The sequence below is a fragment of the Protopterus annectens genome, chromosome 10.part0 (genome assembly GCF_019279795.1).
Source record: "Protopterus annectens isolate FY-2018-M chromosome 10.part0, PAN1.0, whole genome shotgun sequence".
Classification (NCBI taxonomy): Eukaryota; Metazoa; Chordata; order Ceratodontiformes; family Protopteridae; genus Protopterus; species Protopterus annectens.
In genome coordinates, this window is record NC_056744.1 from 137,313,099 (window position 1) to 137,335,443 (window position 22,345).

Sequence of the window (22,345 nt, forward strand, 5' to 3'; positions counted from 1 at the left end):
TGACAGACACTGGATCCCCTTTGAATGACACCAATACTTTAGCCAATTGTTGAAACTGATCATTTTGTTTTCATACTGTGGCATCATTCTTGGTGAGGGCAAGATGCTACTCAAGGTCAGGGTCATACCAGCCTGGGCTACATGGTCAGAGAGCTCCTCTATGTCTCTTTTCATGTAGTCCAGGGAGGTACGTCTCAGGTCATTCACACCAGCATGGACAATGATGGAGTCATACTTGTACTTTCTTTGGAGTGACCTGAGTGCTTGCGTTATGTGGCGGATCCTGGCACCCGACAGGCAGCTTACAGTGACCTTCTCCTTGTTCAGTCTGGTGAGCAGGACGTCAGTGTGCCGGACAATAGAGTCCCCTATAACAAGTGTATTTGGTGTGTTGTTTGGCCTTAAGGGCTGTGACTGTGAGGCACACTGATTTTGTGAGATATGTGATTCGTGGGTATTGTTGAGGGGTGGCTGTTGCTTGGATATCTGCTTAGGAGGTCTTTGCTGTTTAGGCAGATTTTTATTTAGAGCCTCCGAGTATGTTTTTGTGTGTTTATGTGTTGGGTATGCAGATGCAATAGGTCTGTGTGAGACTGGATTTGTGGTTACCTTTTCCTCCTGACTGACTGTGCCAGTCTTGGGTTGAGAGAGCTCTGCCTCCAGTTTGGCTGTGTAACTGCATCTCTCACATGTATTAGAGTTTGTTGGAAGGAGGAGAGGGTTGTCTGTGTACATAAGGCAATTGTAACATTGCCTCAAAATTCCCAGATTCACCAGCTGGACTGGAGAGTAACCTTGAAAGTGACCCTTGGACATACCAGATTAGTATAGGGAACTGTTTTTTTACTGATCAGATTAGGGAAGGGAACTGATTTTTCACTTGATCAGGAAGGACCAATCGGGAGCCTAATACTTATGAGAAGTCAAGGCGGGTGTAGTGCTTTAGTTAGTTAGTGTTTCCTTATAAGAGCTGAGCAAGTGCAGGGCTTTAGAAAGAGAATAGATTGATTACTTTGAGAGTTTGAACAGTTCTAAGGGAAAAAGTGAAGAGCAGACTTTGTGGAGCCTGGAATAGTTTAAACCTGTTTAGGCGGCGCTGCCCGACGCTACTCAGTGCGCAAAACCGCAGAAAAAGAGAGTTGTAGGGTTTTAAGAGAGAGAGATCAAGGAGTTTAGAATTAACCCAAAATGGCCAATAAAACTACAGCTTCTAGGTTGTAACCACTCCTCCAGGGACAGGCAGGCTGTTCAGTGTTAACCACTCCCACTGGTGAACACAGAGACTTCCCTTTAGCCCAAGCAAGCACTGGCCTTCTAGAAACTTCCAAACAGTTCAGAACAGCAAATCTGTAACTGAACTGTCTTAACTTTCAGAAAGTGGGAAAAAAGCAAGATTTTTTTGTTTTTTTTTCTTTTTGTTGTAGTTTAAAGGTAGCAGAGATACACAAGCAGCAAAATAATCACAACAGTGCAATAAATGACTCCACACTTGAGTGCTAGGCCAAAATCAGGTAAAATGCAGTTTTAGAGAAAAAAAGATTTTAAATTAAGTGCAACACAGGAAATGCAGTAAACAGGCTCTAGATGTGTTCCAAGTACTGTTACTGTTACAGATATAAACTTTAGCAAGCTGGAAAATGCCAAAAAGTAGGCGGCAAAGCAGTAAAACTTAACAAAAAATCAGAAGAAAATACTTAAAATCACAAAAGTGGCTCCTTTTCTTCTCTCAGCGTTTTCTCCCCTTAGTAGGTGTTTCAGCAACAACTAGCAAGCCTGAAAAGACGCCAAAACCAGGGGCAGCTGGGTTTTAAGAGAGAGAGATCAAAGAGTTTAGAATTGACCCAAAATGGCCAATAAAACTACAGCTTCTAGGTAGTAACCACTCCTCCAGGGACAGGCAGGCTGTTCAGTGTTAACCACTCCCACTGGTGAACACAGAGACTTCCCTTTAGCCCAAGCAAGCACTGGTCTTCTAGAAACTTCCAAACAGTTCAGAACAGCAAATCTGTAACTGAACTTTCTTAACTTTCAGAAAGTGGGAAAAAAGCAAGATTTTTCTTTTTTTTTCTTTTTGTAGTTTAAAGGTAGCAGAGATACACAAGCAGCAAAATAATCACAACAGTGCAATAAATGACCCCACACTTGAGTGCTAGGCCAAAATCAGGTAAAATGCAGTTTTTAGAGAAAAAAAATATTTTAAATTAAGTGCAACACAGGAAATGCAGTAAACAGGCTCTAGATGTGTTCCAAGTACTGTTACTGTTACAGATATAAACTTTAGCAAGCCGGAAAATGCCAAAAAGTAGTCGGCAAAGCAGTAAAACTTAACAAAAAATCAGAAGAAAATACTTAAAATCACAAAGGTGGCTCCTTTTCTTCTCTCAGCGTTTTCTCCCCTTGGTAGGTGCTTCAGCAACAACTAGCAAGCCTGAAAAGTTTTGCCAGTGCATCTAACATCCTGTAAGCTGGTCATCTGGTTTTTGTTTGACTACTATCAGTGTGTATGTCTCCCTGACATTTACAATGTTGTAATTATGTCATCATATCTCTTTCTCTCTCTCTCTCTCTCTCTATATATATATATATATATACATATACACACACACACACACACACACACACACACACACACGATTGAGGTAAAGTTAAGTTAAGCATGTTTAAATGATACCTCTTTTATGTTGCATTCTAAATTCTTTAAAACTGAACCAACAGGTTTGCCTCCTTCTCTCCATATGCTACTAAAAAACTACAAGATTCTAACTATGTAGAGTAAATTTAGAAAAATTGTTAAAATTCTGAGGGTAATGCTACTCAGTGCCAGAAGTCTATACCTCAAAATGCACGCACTTGAGGCACTCCTTATTATGGAGAAAATTGATATATGTGCAGTAACAGAAACCTGGTTTAAGGCTCCAGAGAGCAACCCAACACTACCAGGCTACAATACAACTCATACCATACATTTCGGCCATGGAACCCGGACCGAAATACAAAAAGTGGGGGGAGTATCCATATTCATCAAGGATATCCACACCTCCAGGTTAGTGGCACAGCACGATGCTTCAGAGATCATCCACGTGCAACTAACAATGGGCAAAACTGCAATTCAAATTGTAGTTTGCTACAGATCACCCACCATGTCCCAGGACCCCCATTCCACATTTCTGGAAACACTGGGAAACATGAAGGTCCTACCAAACACCCTAATATTGGGTGATTTCAACTACCCAAACATTAACTGGAAGAACTACTCAAGTACTAACTCCCTTGCTCAACATTTCCTAGAATTTATAAACTCAAACTCCCTGGATCAACTGGTCCAACACTCCCACCAGATGTGACAACATATTGGACCTGGTCATCACCAACATGGGTGACCGGTGTTCTACACCAGAGGTCAACCCCTCACTGGTTAGATCTGACCATTAACAAATCACTTTGGATATCCACATTCTGCCCCCACTCCCGGACAAGGAAACTACCATGAAAAACTTTTCAAAAGCAAACTTCACGTTACTTAAGACCGAGGTGGAAAGTTTCAAAACCCCCATGCTAAATGATAATGCTGTCCAAACTACAAAATCCTATACTAATGCATTCTATGGGCACCTACAAGAATGCAGTCATGCTATCCCAAGCAAAACCAAGATTCACTCCTCCAAGAAAAGGAAACCAGTCTGGTGGACCCCTGCCATAAACAAGCTATACAATAGAAGGAGGAAACTAGTACAGAAAAGAGTAAAATCCCAAGTAGGGAAGACATCCCTGATCAGTATCAGCAAGAAACTACGATCCCTCATAAAATTGTCCAAGGTGAGCTTCGAAAGAAAAATTGCCAAGGACTCCAAAGATAACCACAAGGCATTCTTTAGCTATGTCAAGAATCTAAGTGGCAATGCTCAGATCTGCTCGGAATTATTGCAGAATGGCACAAAATACACTGAACCAACCGATATTGCCAACATCCTGGCAGACAGGTTCAGTGCAAACTTCACCCCATCTCATCCCCAAAAGGGCCCATAACCATACCAAAAGAATGTAGAGCCCCTGAAATCACAGACACTCAGGTTAAAACAGCCCTCTCCAAAGCCAGAAACACAGCATCAATGGGACTGGACGGTGTCCCAGGCTGCATCCTACACAAGCTCAAAGACGAACTAACCCCTCACCTAAACACACTGTTCAAACTCAGCCTCTCCACAGGCTACGTACCCATAAAGTGGTGCACAGCAATGGTTATTCCACTCCACAAAGGTGGAGCCACAACAGACTCCGGGAACTATTGCCCTATAAGCCTGATTAGCTTGGTCTGCAAGGCTATGGAGCGCATCATCATGGAACTCATTAACAGAGACATTAGGAACCTTCAAACAATGGGCCCTACCCTGTTCAGCTTCATTAAGGGCAGATCATGCCTCCTAAACCTGGTGGACTTCTTTGAGACAGTTACCAAGGCTATAGATGAGGGAAAGGTGGTACACACAGCCTACCTAGACCTCGCAAAGGCCTTCAACACTATTCCCCATTCTGGTATTACAGACAAGTTCACCAGCCTGAACATAAACCCCTATATCACAAGATGGGTTGTCAATTGGCTCCTGGACAGAACCCACATGGTGAGAGTTGCAGGAGCTAGGTCTGACTCTAAACCATTTACAAGTGGCATTCCCCAAGGCTCAGTCCTAGGACCCCTCCTGTTCGGCATATACTTCTCAGAGGTACAGGAGGACTATGGCTGACCAAGCTCACAGACGACTGCAAACTAGGGGCTATAATTGACTCTCTGTCTGACACAGACATCTTCCAAAAGGGTCTCACTGAGACAGATAACTGGTGTTAAAATCATGACCTCAAGCTAAATGCCAAAAAGTGCATAGTCATCCCCTTTGAAAAAAACAAAGTACACACAAACTACCACATAGGTGGTAGACCCCTAAATATGGAAAATGTAATAAGAGATCTGGGGACCCAAGTAGATAGTAATCTCGTCTTTGATAATCACATTGCCAGAGTGGTTAGAAAATCCTTCTATGTGGCCCACATAATCACAAAAGGGTTTGCATCCAGATCAAAAGAGGTCATTGTGCCCCTCTACTCATCACTCAGCAGACCCATCATAGAGTACAACGCCCCATTTGGGATGTACCTTACAAGACACCTGCAACAGCTGGAAAGACCATAGAAGTACCTCACCAAGAGGATCACTGGCCTCAAACAGATGCCCTATGCAGTTCGACTGAAGAAACTCCAGCTGTACTTGGTTGGATAGCACCTACTCAGAGGTGATCTCTGCCTGACATACAAGGCCATGTCCAACCCAGAATTGATGGACATGCTCCACCTAAAGAAAACGTTATCCCCTCGAGCCACACGCTCTAGGGATCTAAACCTCACCACAACAATAAATAGGATATGCTAGAGGGATAGATTCCTGTCCCAGAGACTTCCCATGCTTTGGAACAAGATTCCAATCTACATTCGGCAGAGCTTCTCGCTAACACTCTTCAAGAGAAACCTTGACGAGTGGATGGGAAATAGAAAGTTTACCCCGGGGATCACTTCAGTGGCTCTGCTAGACAGAGTCACAGGTAACTAATCTAAGGGGGCAGCAAAAGCCAACACATTCTGGCTAGGCTTATAAATGCTTTCGGGCAGATAGCCTAGTACCTACCTATGAACCTATAAACAACATTGTTTTGCTGTTTATGGCATTATCTCTATTCTTTCTGCAAACGAACCATAAACTACATACCCATTCTGCTCGATAATAGCGTACATGGGATATATGATGTTTATTTCAACTTCCCCTAACACCCAAGATTCTTCATTAATGCTTTCAATTGGTGTGATGATGTGGCATACATTCTGTACAAGAAGTAAAAATAGAAATCATAAAATTTATAAACTAATGTTCACCGGTAAAAAGAATGCATTTTCCTTCTGTGCAGAACATCAAGACATTTATTTTTTCCTTTAAAATCACTGTTTCCCTTCTCTAGTCTGTATTTCTAATACTGCTTGTGTAAGGGTCTGACACCCCCCTTCAGACTCCACTGTGTCTTTATACAGTACTCTTGTATGCTGGGGTGGTTAATGGGGTACTGTCTCCCCCTGCAAGCAGTATTACTGACGATGCAGTTTGCAGAAAGGAAGCTGTAGTAGTTTTATTGAAAAGTTCTACCTGCAGGCTTTACTATAATTTATTGAAAATGAAACACTATTTCCGGGGAGAATGTGCTGAAGGTTACCTATGCCAGTTTTCACCTTGGAGTTCTGCTTAAGCAGTCTTAAACTTCCTTCACTTCTAATGAGAATGATCAGAGGAATTTAAAGAGAACAGTATATAAAGAGATGCCCTGAAACAGTACTACTGGCTTTCAGAGATTTCAGGCACACTGTTTTTGTTTTCTGTTTGTGAATGTAGGGACTGAAGCATAATGGGTGGTGAAGGTTAAACAGTCATCTTTTTCCTGAGAATTGTTTGAATTGCACTGATTGTAAATGGATGTGGTTCTTTAAAAAATGAGCATCATGTGGAGAGGAATGCTTTTCCTCTAGCAGCTGCACATAACATGGAATAGACTACTGATATCATAAAGCAGACTTTTTTTTCTGCAACCATGGCAACACAATATTCATACCATAGTAGCAGTTTGGAATCTTTTTAATGTCTTAGTTTTTGTGCGAGTTCAAATGATTTCATAAAGCTAAAGTACAGGTTTTGGCATTTTCAGTAAATTTAATCAATACTGTGTATGTTATGTTTCTGGCCTTTGTATAATAGCTGAGCATCTGTTTTTGTTTTTTTTTTTTTTTTTCTGGCTTGTGGTAGTTAGATTCTTCAGATGTCCAATAGATGGGTGACAGATGTAGCCTGTGTGCTTCCATATTTCTTGTACTTTCTGATATTATGATCCCACAATATGCTTCAATAGTGTTTAGCAATTAAAATAGCAATTTATCTTCCAAATTGCCTGTATTGCTTCAGAATCCTGTTGTAAAGCTATGCCATACACAACTCATGTGTCTACAAGGCCTCTGGTTCACAAGTCTCTATGATGGCCTTATATTTATTTTCACATTACATACTAGATTTTTTTTAATTAAGATAAGTCTCTGACAGTTATCGTATGGTTTGCATTCAACAAGTATTTTCCTTGTTCCCACAGTTAGTATAACTATGTACGTTACTTTATTGCTGCCCATCATATATTGACTTCTAAGGTTGTTTACTTGACTATTAAAAAGTACTTTGAAGTTCCATGACGTAGTGTGAGATTCACAGTTTCCTGTTTTTACAGCTTACATGTTATAATGCTGGAGAGACCCTATGTATAATGAAAGCAAAGTAAAATATTGGTTTACAGTGAAACAATGAGCATCTAACTGTGCTCTGCCAAGTGTGGAGAGGCTCTTCATTACACTTTCACATAATTTAGCTAGTCAGCTTTAGCTCTAAGTCCTACTGTGTCATTTACAATGATATGTATGTTATTCTCTTTATTTATATTTCCTGATTTTTTTTTTTTTTTTTTTTTTTGTGAAGCACTTTACCTGGGTCGTGCCTGTAATGAACTACCCTGTTTAACAATCATAAATAAATAAATAAAAGCCCATAGATAACTTCATCTGGGTTATATCTATACTCAAGTGATGCATTTTGTATCCTCATGAAAATTAAATGGGCGTAGGTATACTACTACCCCTGCACAGTATCACATTTTCTTAAGTACTACATTAAAGGATTCATTGCAGTTGATGTGAGGCAACTGGTTTTGAATTCTTTGCTTACTCACAACTGTACACTGAGGTAATATTACTCGTAAGTGTGACTGTTTTAAGGGTGTAGTCTACTGTCAGCCTTAATCTTTTCACAGTTCATCTTCATGCCTTCGCTTAATGTGACAGAGGGTCAAAAGGGCATCGTCCCTCCTTACGAAACAGAGATTGCACTGCAGTGCTGACTGTGATGGTGAATTAGTTTTGGGGGAGTATACTTGAGAAAAATGGACAAAATATGATTCTGCAGCATTGTATCAGAAATATCATTTGTGGGGTAGCTACAAGTACCATATGCCCAGAAATGAATGAAAAAAAGGAATATTCTTTTACATTGTGATACCTGGTTGTCTAAAGCAATCCAGTTTCTTAAAGTAATAACATACGTCGAAAACATAAGTATCATTCAAGGTAACAGCTTTTAAATATTTCCTGAGTGCACACAACATGATCATTGATCACACAACTTTATCTACCTATTTTGTTTCTCTTTTATGTTTCTTTTCCTTCCCATTGTTTGCGTAACATCAGCCATCTCATGAACCAGACGACTTTCATTCCCCTATGGTTGAAAGGCTCTTATGGGAGACCATTATGGCATGCCCTGTGGCAGCCTGATTCCCACAGATTCTGCAGTGCCACGCTAATGACTTATGCATGCTTAATTGCAGAAGTCAGCATGCAGCTACTGTCCTGACACACAGCTTGGTCTTTTCACACATTTTTGTTCCTCTGCTATATATGTTACTTACCTGCCTGTGCTGGATAGCAGTCATGTAGCATGTTAGGCTGCTTTCCTTCTGTCATGAATGGGCAAATCTGCATTGAACATTCATTTTCATCCTCCCCAGCTGGCTCCTCCGAGGGCCATATTGCTAACTGACCGCAGGTCATGTGGGACAAAATCAGCACTTTATTCCTCGGGGCCACAGAAAGAGCGCTTACCTTTTCATAGGTTCATACTAGGCTATCTGCCCAAGGGCATTTATAAGCCTAGCCCATAGTTATGTGGCTTTCGCCACCCCTTTAGTTTGAATAAAACTATGCCTATCATTTTTCTGTGCCTCTGTCAAGCAGTGACACTGAAGTAATCCCTGGGGTATATCTGCGATCTCCCATCCATTGGTCAAGATTCCTCTTGAACAAGGCCAGCGAGGTGCTCTGCCTCACATGTACCGGGATTTTGTTCCACAGCATAGGGAGTCTCTGGGTGATGAATCTGTCCCTCCAGCACGTTCTATTTATAACCGTGTCAAGGTTTAAGTCTCCCACCCTTGTGGTTCTGAGGGATCTAGATTTTTGAGGTGAAGCATATTCATCAAATCTGGGTTTGACATGGCCTTATATGTCAGGCACAGGTCACCTCTGAGCAAGCGGTATGAGACTGAATAGAGCTGGAGTTCTTTCAGTCGGGCAGCATAAGACATATTTTTGAGACCCTTTATCCTTTTGGTGAGGAACTTTTGGGGCCTTTCAAGCTGCAGCAGGTGTCTGGTCAGATACATTCGAGCGGGCATTGTACTCAATCATAGGTCTAATGAGTGATGAGTACAGGGGACGATGACCTCCCTTGATCTAGATGTGAATCCCTTCATGATCAGGTGGGCGATATAGAAGGTTTTCCTAACTACTTTAGCAACATGAGTGTCAAGCGAAGGCTACTGTCAGCTTGGGTCCCCAGATCCCTGATGACTTTTCTGTGCTCAGTGGATTGCCACCTATATGGTAGCTAGGGGTAACCTTGTTTTTCCCGAAGGGTATGACTATGCATTTTTTGGCGTTTAACTTCAGGCCATGGCTCTGGCACCAGTTATCCGTTTCTGTGAGGCCCTTCTGGAGGATATCTGTGTCAGATGTGTTTTCGACTATGGCGCCCAGTTTGCAGTCATCTGCAAACTTTGTCAGCCATAACCCGCCTGTGTTTGCTTGTACTTCAGAAAAGTAGATGCCGAACAAAAGTGGACCCAGGACTGAGCCCTGTGGGACACTACTTGTGACAGGCTTTGAGTCTGACATGGCTCCAGCAACTCTGACCCTGTGGGTTCTGTCACTTAGCCAGTTTGCAACCCATCTTGTGATGTATGGGTTTACATTCAAGCTGATGAGTTTTTCGATGATACCTGAGTGGGGTATTGTGTCGAAGGCCTTTGCCAGGTCGAGGTAGGCTGTATGGACTGCCTTTCCCTCATCAATGGCCTTGGTGACTGTCTCGAAAAGTCAACCAAGTTTAAGAGGCAGGATCTGCCTTTGACAAAGCCAAACTGGGTTGGATCCAAAGTCTGCAAGTTCCCTATGTCTTTATTTATGAGTTCCATTATGATCCTCTCCATGGCTTTGCAGATAAGGCTTGTCAAGCTAATGGGCGGTAATTTCCAGGGTCTGTGGAGGCACCGCCCTTATGAAGTGGGACCACAGTCGCGTGCGCCACTCCTTGGGTGCGTATCCTGAGGTGAGGCTAAGATTAAACAGCTGTCCTAACTGTGGGTTTAATTCCTCGTTGAGTTCATGAAGCACACAGCCGGGGACACCATCCGGTCCCATGGATGCTGTGTTTTTGCCTTAGTGAGGGCAGTTCTCACCTGGGCGTTGGAGATGTTTGGGGGGCTACAATCCTCTGGAATAGATATCTCTCATTTTGGGGGGGAGAAGTTTGCACTGAACCTGTCAGCCAGTATGTTAGCAATGTGTGTAGGTTCAGTAATTTTCACATCATTTTGAACTAATTCTGAGCATATCTGGGAGTTTCCTCCTAGGTTTCTAACATAGCTAAAGAAGGCCTTATGATTGTCTTTAGAGTCCTTGGCGATTTTTCTCTCAAAATTTGCCTTGGATGATTTTATGAGAGCTCTTAGTTTTTTACTTATAATGATCAAAGGTGTCTTACCTTTCAAGGATTTTGCTCTATCTTGTAGTAGCTTCCTCCTTGTGTGCTTAGTGGATTGCCACCTATATGGTAGCTTGGGGTTACCTTGTTTTTCCCGAAGGGTATGACTATACATTTTTTGGCGTTTAACTTCAGGCCAGCCCTTGGAAATACTTCAGGGGCTGCACTGTGGCACATTGTATAGAAGCATTGCCACACAAGAAGTTCTTCAGTTCATTTCTTAGCTGGGGTGTCTTGTGTGTTGTTTGCTTATACTTCTGTATACACTTGTTTTGTTTTTTTTTCTAGGTGCCATGGTTTCCTCCCACTGACCAAAGACCTACAGTTGTTTCACTGATGATTTTGCAAATTGCCAGAAGGCGTACATACAATGTGTGAGTCACTGAGTGTGTGCATCCACAGTAGACCAGTGTCTTGACCAGATTGAACTTCAAAGTATTATGCTTGTTGGCTGTTCAAATAGGCTCCCTTATCCCCTACATCCTTTTAAAGGATAGATCAGTTGTTAGGGGGTTGTGAGCAGAATGTTGACAAGAAGCACTTACTGTATTTCACTTAAGAAGTTTGCATTACTGCCATTTACTATCATATTCTACCTTGATGGAGACTTCTAGATTCCTTTGCAAATGCAGTGCTGCTGTATCTAGTATAATATGTAGAGTTCTAATTCATAGTTTACAGGTAATTTTATGATGGCTGGTCTTTTTTTAATGAAAGCACTGCCCAGTAGCTGCAGGCAAAATATTTCTACACATTTTTACAGCCTGTCTTAATAATTCTGCTTGTTATCACCTTTATTTATTTTACATTTGTTTACTGGGTAATGTCTGACTGGTCCAGAAGCCTGTTTGCAGTGGAGACCCAGGGACAAAAGCTCCAAAATCATTTAAGATAGTAAGACAGTGTAAATAACAGCAAATAAGAATAAAATACATACTTTCTTGGACAAGAAAAATACCTGCTATGGGATCTTAATTGTGACTTTTGTGGCATTCCTGAATCAAGAAATGAAACTTGTCAAAACTCATTTAGAACACATGTACGTGATTCAAACCTCTGTCGTTTTGGTTAGCCAGTAATAGGCTAAGCAAGTAAATGGCATTTGTTTTCTGCATATAGTCATCAATTATTAAAAGAAGTATTGCTTTATTGTTTACGATGCATGAGTTCCTTTGTAATTTGGAATGTATGGTACAAGAACTTTCACTTAGCATGGTCTTCATGTTTTGTGTTATTTTTGTTAACAGTGAAAATGAGATCTAGTTTCTGTGTTGCACGTTAAAGCATTTAAAATATTATCTTCAGACTTAATGTGTGCTAACAAAATGTCCTCACTGTGGTATGGTTTTATGCACATCTGTTTATACTGTTAAAGCTGTAACTTACCAGTCATTTCATTCACTGTTTTGTAACTTGCTTAATCTGTTTCATGGTCACAAAGGAGCCAGTGTGTTTCATAGTACTCAGTGGGTACAATACAATGAAATTAATCCTAAATTGGGTGCCGTGTATCATTGGATGCACACATATAAACATTTACTCACCCACAGCTAAAAGATGTACAGAAAATTAAGAGGATCATAATTTTACCTACAGCATGTCTTTGGCATGCTGGAGGAAATCAGAGTACTAGGTAAAAACCCACAAAGACACAGTGAACCGGTGAATCAAGCACAGCGAGTCTGCAATGCTAACATCTACACCACTGTACCACCCTAGCAGTTAAACTTTAATACAGGAGCTTCACAGATGAACAATATGTTATACAAGGGCACCGGCACAGATTAAATCATTTTTGCAGTTATTTTTATGTTAATTATCTAATAGCTTAGATATACATTTTACATTCTTCTTAAACACTTTATTTTTCTCTTTATATTCTCCACTTGAATTGTAATGTGGTCATAAAGTTTTTACTCCATTGAATAATTCACATATATTTTATATCTATAAGAATATGTTTTTATTAATTTGCACATGGCAGAATCAAAACAATCTGTCAGCTATTATATATTGTTCAGGGAGATGTATGTTTAATAAGCTTGAGTGGAATAAATTTGATCATTTATGGTGAAGTATATTGTTGGTTTTTGTTCCGGCCTTACAATCCATAACTATCTGTTAAAGTTCTGCCAGGTTTTCTCTTGCATGGAGACTGTATCATCTCCCAGTGTCTCAAACACATGCTGACAGGTGAACTTGCAACCCCTTGAACTGTCTATAGGTGTGCATGTTTGCTGCGCATCCGTGTTTGTTTCTATGCAGGATTTGTTTTCTGCCTTGCACTCATTGCAAGATTAGGGTTCATCTCCTAACCAACCCTGTAAAAGAAAAAGCCGATGATCAGAAGCTAAATTTGTAGTTTTTTGCTGAAAGACAAAAAACAAATTAGAAGGTAAAAAAACAAGATTTTTTTTTAATAATTTGGTTTTCTCTGTATCTTAATAGATGCCACCCATATATGGGCATAGTACTACTAGCAACATGGAAGTCATTTGTTACCTTTTTTCCGTTTCATACATTTAGTGCACACTGTTGTATAGCAAATCCCATATGTGACAACAGCTGCACATTTTTCAGTATGTTATATAGAATTTTCCTAAACTGTTGTTAAGCCCGAGATACCATAAAAAAATACCATATTGCAAAAGAGTGTCTCCAAGGTATGGTTTCATTTTTCAGAGAGCCTGTTACCAGCACTGTTATGAATTACATATTCCCTTTCTTTGTCATTGCAGATGGAGAAGGTTGAGGCTGATCTAAGCAGATCAAAATGCCTGCGTGAGAAGCAGTCCAAGGAGTTCATATGGCAGCTGGAGGAGCTTAAGCAGCGTTATGAGCAACAGGTTAGCAGGCTGATTTTCTGGGGCCTTTTCATTTCCATCCATACTAAACTAATGAAGTTGTCAGTGTAGGCTGACCTTCTTATTGTCAGAGTTCTTGTGTGGGAAATGTGCATCTCTGCATGGAGCTGTAGATATGTACAATATACAAACTTCCAAATTATGTAAGATTGGATGTGTTATGAATTCAGCTAGACCCCAAGATGTCAAAGAGAGTACATGCACACATTGCTACAGTGCAAAAACTTAGAAATGTAATGTCTTTGAAAGGGTCATACCTACTTAGAAACACAGTGTGCATAGTATCTGTGAAAGGGTCATACCTACTTAGAAACACAGTGCCTGTGAAAGGGTCATACCTACTTAGAAACACAATGTGCATAGTATCTGTGAAAGGGTCATACCTACTTAGAAACACAGTGTCTGTGAAAGGGTCATACCTAGTTAGAAACACAGTGTATGTGAAAGGTTAATACCTACTTAGAAACATAGTGACTATGAAAGGGTCATACCTAGTTAGAAACACAGTGTACATAGTGTCTGTGACAGGGTCATACCTACTTAGAAACATAGTGTCTATGAAAGGGTCATACCTACTTAGAAACATAGTGTCTATGAAAGGGTCATACCTAGTTAGAAACACAGTGTACATAGTGTCTGTGAAAGGGTCATACCTACTTAGAAACACAATGTGCATAGTATCTGTGAAAGGGTCATACCTACTTAGAAACACAATGTGCATAGTATCTGTGAAAGGGTCATACCTACTTAGAAACACAGTGGCTGTGAAAGGCATACCTACTTAGAAACATAGTGTCTGTGAAAGGGTCATACCTAGCTAGAAACACAGTGTACGTAGTATCTGTGAAAGGGTCATACCTACTTAGAAACATATTGTCTGTGAAAGGGTCATACCTAGTTAGAAACACAGTGTATATAGTGTCTGTGAAAGGGTCATACCTAGTTAGAAACATAGTGTCTGTGAAAAGGTCATACTTAGTTAGAAACACAGTGTACATAGTGTCTGTGAAAGGGTCATACCTACTTAGAAACATAGTGCCTGTGAAAGGGTCATACCTAGTTAAAACACAATGTACACAGTGTCTGTGAAAGGGTCATACCTACTTAGAAACACAGAATACATAGTATCTGTGAAAGGGTCATACCTATTTAGAAACACGGTGTCTGTGAAAGGGTCATATCTAGTTAGAAACACAGTGTCTTTGAAAGGGTCATACCTACTTAGAAACACAGTGTCTATGAAAGGGTCATATCTAGTTAGAAACACAGTGTCTATGAAAGGGTCATACCTACTTAGAAACAAAGTGTACACAGTGTCTGTGAAAGGGTCATACTTACTTAGAAACACAGTGTCTATGAAAGGGTCATATCTAGTTAGAAACACAGTGTCTTTGAAAGGGTCATACCTACTTAGAAACAAAGTGTACACAGTGTCTGTGAAAGGGTCATACATACTTAGAAACGCAGTGTCTATGAAATGGCCATATCTAGTTAGAAACACAGTGTCTTTGAAAGGGTCATACCTACTTAGAAACAAAGTGTACACAGTGTCTTTGGAAGGGTCATACCTACTTAGAAACACAGTGTACATAGTATCTGTGAAAGAGTCATACCTAATTAAAAACATAGTATCTGCGAAAGGGTCATACCTAGTTAGAAACACTGTCTGTGAAAGGGTCATGAGAGGGAGGTGGAATATGAAGACTGTGGAGTGTCTGTGTTCATGGTAGCACTGGAGGAGAGAAGATGAAACTTGAATTTAGATTTATTCCATTTAGGACAGACGTGCAGCCATTGAAGCTTGCAATTATGGTAGTGAGTGGTTTGAGGGAAACGGAATGGGAATGAAGAGCAAGGAAGACTTGGGTATTAAAGTACAGTAAGGGAAAAGGGCAAAAGGGGACATAAGAGACAAAGATGGGTAGATAAGAAGCAAGAATAAACAGGTAGTAAAGCAAGTCCCAGAAAGGATAATGGGAGCAACGAATGCTATCATAACTCATTCATGCCAATGGAGCTCAGGAAGTTTGCACTCTAACTTCCAATGAGGGGAGCCTAAGGCTTTTGACAGAATCAAATTATGTCCTCACATTTCAAACAAATGTTCATATCTCTGGAGCCATAGGGATTATGAAAGAAGTATACATGACAAACTCTACAACACCAACTACTTTTATAGTAGTATTATTCTTTAGGTTCTAGGTCATAAACCAAATTTATAAGTCACTGTAAACACAGTAACTATTGTATTTGTAATATTTTGTAAACAACTTACAATATCTCAACAACCACTCAAGTCACGCACATACTCTCAGCAGCATTTTATTCATCTAGCTGAGAGCTTTCATATGAGGCTAATGAGTTCTGTCTTTGTTACTTTGTCATTGAGATATTTAGAAAAATGTGAAAATCATATCTATGTAAATATCATAAAAACAACAGTTAATATATAGTTACCTGCACTAGACAGAGGTCAGATGTTAATGCATTTGAGTTTGTGTTGTGTAAGCTTTAGAATGAAATCTTTTAAAGCCTTGTACATAGCATGGTTTTGGAATTATTGATGCAATTATGAACAAGCAATATTTCATGCCTAGAGGTGTCAGTAGGAGTTAACTGTAGATGCACCTGGAAGCGTCACTTGGGATATAATGAGTTAAACACTATTCACAAAGTTAGAGAAAAAATTAGCTTGAGATGAAATTTGGGATAATGGTAAAGATTTATAGCAACATATGAACTATCATCTTTGTCAGAAGTCTTTCAAAGGTAAATATAAAACAAGGAATTTAATATTATGCTGAATTAAATATCCAAAATAAAGGGTGTTATTCATCTTACTTTAGTGTTAAGGTGAGGAAAATTGCAGCATGCTATCTTTCCTTAGTATTTGATGGATGACATACGTAAAGTAAGAACAGATGATGACAGCTAAACAAAGCCAATAGTAGCAAGTCTAGGATTAAAAATTACTGGCTGTGAAAAGAACTATCAAAAACTGTACATAGAAGACCTTAGCTCTGGATGTGCAGACATTAGAAAACAAGTAGAGATCTTGGTAGTACTGATAGGGATTATATAATATTCTCTCACAGTTTGTCTAATTCTAGTATACAGGCATTACCTTATAGTCAGATGGCACCCTCTGGGTCCCAAACACAAGTTTCAGTTATTGGTAATTCTTTGTTACAAGGGCTGTATATCATTTTGCCAAGGTTTCAGCTCAGTCAGTTCATGATGTCTTGTTTGAGAGACTGTACTTTCTCAGATATTATGCAAGCATTGGGTTCCCTAATAATAATTATAGCAATGATAATAATACTAAACCAATGAGATATGATGTGGTAATTGTGATGGGAGGCAACAGTGATGGGAGTAGAACAATCCTGAATCAGTTTAATAGACTTTTTTGCAATATTTTCCTGGCTCCTCGCTGCTCAGACATGATCTTGAATCATGCAAGACATGTGAGTTATTTCATGCAAGACATGAGTAATTTCCTTAGAAGGGAGGCTTTTGTTGAAGGCTTGAAGGTGATGACCCTTGTGGGAGAAACACTGGAAAAAAATGGTTATTTCTGTAGTGATAATCTCCATCTTGGACATATAAAGTGTTATGATTGGATGGTGATAAGATCAATGTGATGGTTAAGTCTTTTTTAGGGCATTCCATCTCCAAGACAAACAGACAGAGAGATGAGCAAAGGTTGCAGTTTTTATTTTGGTGAATGCAAGAAGCCTAAATAATAAAATTGGTGATGTGGAAGTAATAGTTTATATAGAAAAATACTCTGGTAATGATCAAAGAAACATGGTTCAGTAAGAGGACCAGTGCCTTATCTATTTTTGTTTATAAGGAACACCATCACTTCAGAATAAAGAAAAGAGGGGTAGCGATGTCAGTGTATGTCTGCTCGCAGTGCCCCTCTTAGACATTAGTGTTGTAAAAAAAGCTGTGAATTTGTTGTATTAAGAAATATTTTGGGGGATGTTGCTCTTTTTTATTGCCCACCTACTAAATCTATAACCTTAGATTCTGACTGGTAAGGCAATCCTAAACTGCTTTTGTAACAGTTATGTTAAAATAGCTGCAGATATTAATGCTCTGAGTATTAATTGGAGAGATCCACGTTAATTCTGTGGTGGTAAATAACCTGTAGAAGATAGAATTTTGGTTCATTATTCTCAGGTTGTAAATAGGTTCATAGGTTGGTACTAGGCTATCGGCCCTAGGGCCTATACAAACCTAGCCGTAACAATTCCCTGAATATTTCTTCCCACAATATTTATAGGTTCATAGGTTGGTACTAGGCTTTCAGCCCTAGGGTCTATACAAGCCTAGCCATAACAATTCCCTGGATATTTCTTCCCACAATATTTATAGGTTCATAGGTTGGTACTAGGCTAGCCATAACATAAACAGCCCTTGCAGGGCTTGAACCCAGGAACCCTGTACACCATAATCACAGCAGTTAACCACTAAGCCATCAGAGTTGTTCTCCATGTCTTTTTTTTCTGTGTGGAGTTTATATGCCCTCCCTGTCTGTGTGTGCATCTATCCATGAGCTGTCGTTGACCCCAGCACTTTAAAAACATTGTGTGTGTGTGTGTGTGTGTGTGTGTGTGTGTGTGTGTGTGTGTGTGTGTGTGTGTGTGTGTGTGTGAAAAATATCACTGATTTTTATCTGTATGCACACGATAAAGACAGGCACTTCTGTAACTCTTCTGTGTAGTGGTTGAACAAGCAGTTAAATAATTATATTTCAGAAGTAAATCATAAAATACATCACAGAGTATTCATACACTTAGAGCTTCTAGGATTGTGGTGGTCCTTAGACCGCAGAATGTGTAAATATATTTTGACATTGATTTAGTGATAGCCCTCTACCCTCAACCTCACTCAAGTCCAGATGAAGTTTAATATCCTGGATGTTATCTGGATTAGTGAAAACCGTAAAGCTTTCCATTAGTAGTATTGTACAGGAACTTGGTACCTCAGAATATCAGGGTATTGAGTGTGTTTTCAAACTTCAGGATGTCAAATGTTGTACTGAGGTTTTGGTAACAAGGGTGTTTTACAGTGCAAACTATCACTCAGTTAACAAGGAAATTAAAAAGTGGCAGTAGAAGAATATCATTAATGGTAAAACTACAGGGAACAAGTGTTTGGGCTTTTACATTTCTATTTATTACTTAGTTGAAAATGTTGTTTCTCTTAGTAAATCAAAACAAAATACAACAAACTGCTAGGCTCACAGATAAACTGATGTGCACATAACCAAGTAAATACAAAGTAAAACAAAATGTGCAAACCAGACACACGGGGGCAAGTCCAGTAAAATGTCCTTTAATATAGATAAGTGCTTTTATGATACATACACTGTCGCTTCATCAGATCAAAGCAGAGATAAAAACACACACTTAAAATAGCCACAACAACCAATCAGAAAACAGTACTAAACACACACCCACTGTGGCTATTTAAAGTGTGTGTTTTTATCTGTGCTTTGATCTGAGTTGATCTTAGGGTTGAAGGTCAAATCTCTGTAAAGCTATTTTCGGGGGGGGGGGTCCTCAAGGATCTGTGATGGGCCAAGTTTTCAAGTGAATGATAGAATTCGGTTGTAGACAGTTGCTGATGACACTAAAGCAGGTGGTATTGCTTGTAATATTCAAGATCAGAGGCCCCACAGGAATTTTTAGACACATTAATTCAGTGGTCCATTTTGGCAGAAATGCAGTTTACTGTCAAAAAACCAAGTGTCCTACATTATTAGGAAAAATAATTGTGAATGCCCATATGCTTTAGCTGATCAACTGCTAGTCAAAGCAAGGTTAGTGAAGGACTTGGAAACTGTTGTTGATGCCTGCCTCAGCTTGAATGAACCCCTGACAGCATTTTAAGCAACATTAAACATAGCTTTTTGAGTCGGAAAGCTTGTCTCCTACTGCCATTATATAAGTCTGCAATCTGACCCATTACAAAATATTGTGGCTCCTTTTGTGCATTATAACAATATGCAGTTAATGAGACTTGAGGGTAAAATTTTTCACTTGAGCAATGAATGGGATGAGGCCACATTTTATAGCGAAAGATTACAAATGCTGTCTTTGTGTTCTGTAGAGTACAGGCTAATCCCGGGAGATCTATTGCTGTTATAGGGAGTGCAATTTGAATGAAACACTTTCTGGTATGTTGGTTATTAGATTTTTGAGCCATAATCTTAATACCAGAAATTGTAGGCATTTGGTGGCTGTGCCTCAAGAAAATACGATTGGAGTAATTTTTTGCATCTTACAGTGGATAGGCTGCCCAATACTTTGGGAAAAGAAATTAGAGTAAGGGAATCATGGGACATTTAAAAAAAGAGTGTTTGATTTATGGCTTATTTCTAAAGTTTATGAACCGGGATTATCATTTGACAAACCTTCACATAGCTCCTATAGGGGTTATTGAGTTGTTTTCAATAACACTGAACAGTGAACATACTCAGAAGAATACACACAGTGTCATTTATTTTGCTAAATCATGTGAGGTGGGTAGAACTTTTAAGACGGCAAAGCCTATAGTAAAGGCAGACAGTGTAAAAGGAAAACCAGCAGGAATTAACACCTTTTTCCAGCATACAGTAAGTGAAAAGGAAAACAGAGAGTTCAGTTCAAAGCAAGATTACAGAGGCAAAGGGGGTGAATGCAACTTTTAATCTTCATTAGATATGATAAATTAGGTTGCTGGTGGAATGGAAGGCAGGGAACAGAAATTATAATGTATAACCACCATTTTCTCCAGCTAACATGTTCTAAAAGTCTGTGGGGCCCAAAACTGTAAAATATAAAGGGACATGAAATATTCTGCAGGGGTCGATGGATTTAGATCCATGAGTGAACATTACATGCAGCTATGAGAAAGTTGTATTGATCTGTCAAAAATGGATGACTATACAAATGAAATAATGAGATTTTGGTAGGGGAGCAAGTCTGTTAGTATGCATACCTATTATATTAGTTTGCTAGTTATATAGTAATGTCATAGTTTCACAGTCATGGACAAAGGGCAAACACCATAGGAATGAAAAACTGTCCTCACTTCCCATGAGCTGTTTTCCACTGATAAAGTTGTTGTAGGTGAAATGCAGGTGTAGCTCAAAAATGAAGAACCACAATAGAACTTCTACCAGTTCCATACCCATATTCCCAAAACCAAGGCAAAACCTATTGCCATAGATACCTAAGTGCTATAAGAAATAATCATAAAATGGCTGGACTTTTTGTAAGTGTACTTCACTGCTTATGTTTTGATTTTAGTGCATCCAGACAAACAGCACACTCCTGATGAATGTTACAGTGGTTCCCTTGATATACTTGTTTGGTGTCCTCCACTGGAATCAAGAACTTTGCTCTGGATAGAAACTGGAATGTGTAACTGCTTTCCAGCTAGGTAGACAGGACATCCTTCTCTGAAGATGGTACAGTGACAAGAGTGCTTAATTCTGCTTCCTCACTGCTTGGGCATCTAATGATTAATCTTGAATTCTAGTGTCTGTGTATTTACAGACTGCATGTTCCTTTCTGTTCCTCAGTGGTTTTGTCTAGGAAATTGGGTGTTTCCAACATTCCAAAGACATAGTTCTTAGAATGACTTGCTTCTGGGTCTTGTTCATGCATATATAATGTCATCAGGTTCATGTTTAAAATTTAATTCATCATTTATAAGATGTGTCTAGCCAATGAGACCAAAGAAATAATTAAGAATACCTGACATACATAATTAAAAGACGTACTGGGTATCATGAACATCTGAGTACTGAGCTATCCTTTCCTTTATAGGAACTTGCATGCACATAGTAGACAAATGCCCATGATGATGCATGCTGTGAAACTGCACATGATCTGCTTAAGCAAACTTCCAGAAGGTTCAGAACTAAATAGTTTAAATGTTTATTTGCCCACACCTAGTCATGAATTATTGCTAAAACATTTTCCAAAGAGGATTTTTGAAATGGCATTGTAACAATGGACCTCTGCTGTCTGACAGCAATCATCATCTAGCCTGAATTTCTATATTCAGAAATTCCCCTGTAGAAGGGTAATCTGAATATCTTGCACTGGCAATGCAATGGTTTTATAGCACCAGGAGAGAGCTAGGAACTGTAGCAGTCTGAATGTTTAAACAGATTCATTTATAAGGATCTCTTACCAGAACATGGGCATCGTGGTTACAAAACTGTAAGAAATATGTCAAAATCACTGTTACAAACTTTGGAAACAGAACCATGGTACAAATGCACTATTAGTAGGTACTGCTTAAAAGATTGGTATTCAGCAATCTCTTTTTTTTTCTGTTTACTACAGATAACTTTCATACAGTAAGTGTTTTTTTTTTGTAGATCTTCTATAAAACAGCATTCCAGTCTGCATGATCTGTTCACTTTTTGTACTGTCCTACATATATTATTATAATATCCTGTTTTTTTTTTAAATGCAACATACTATCCACAACAGTTTGCTGATATTTTACTTTTCTTTTTCATACACTATCACTTACATGTTTGCAAACTATCTGTTCCTATGGACATGACATTCATCTGAGAGCTCTTCATCCTCTTTAGGAGAGGAAAGCACATTGTGCCCCACTAGTCCTCTTTGTCCCAAGATGGCTCCTTCATCATCTGAGGTGCTTCTCTGTTCTAGGTCAACTGGTTCTCACTCAGCTGTATTGCTGTATCCCTTTACACCATTGAGCTTACAGTAAGGGTTATTACATCATATACAAGCAAGCAGCTGGATATGCAAGAGCCATTGTGGTGCCCATTTAT

General features: G+C 39.4%; 1 protein-coding gene across 2 annotated transcripts in view; it reads left to right on the forward strand.

Moving 5' to 3' along the window:
* Positions 1-22,345, forward strand: part of CEP112 (centrosomal protein 112) — a 3,283,222-nt gene that overhangs the window by 1,719,561 nt on the left and 1,541,316 nt on the right. For both annotated transcript variants that reach the window (XM_044085107.1, XM_044085108.1), the window contains exon 19: positions 13,405-13,512. In XM_044085107.1, the coding sequence (XP_043941042.1) occupies positions 13,405-13,512 (108 nt within the window). The remainder of the gene's footprint in view (positions 1-13,404; positions 13,513-22,345) is intronic.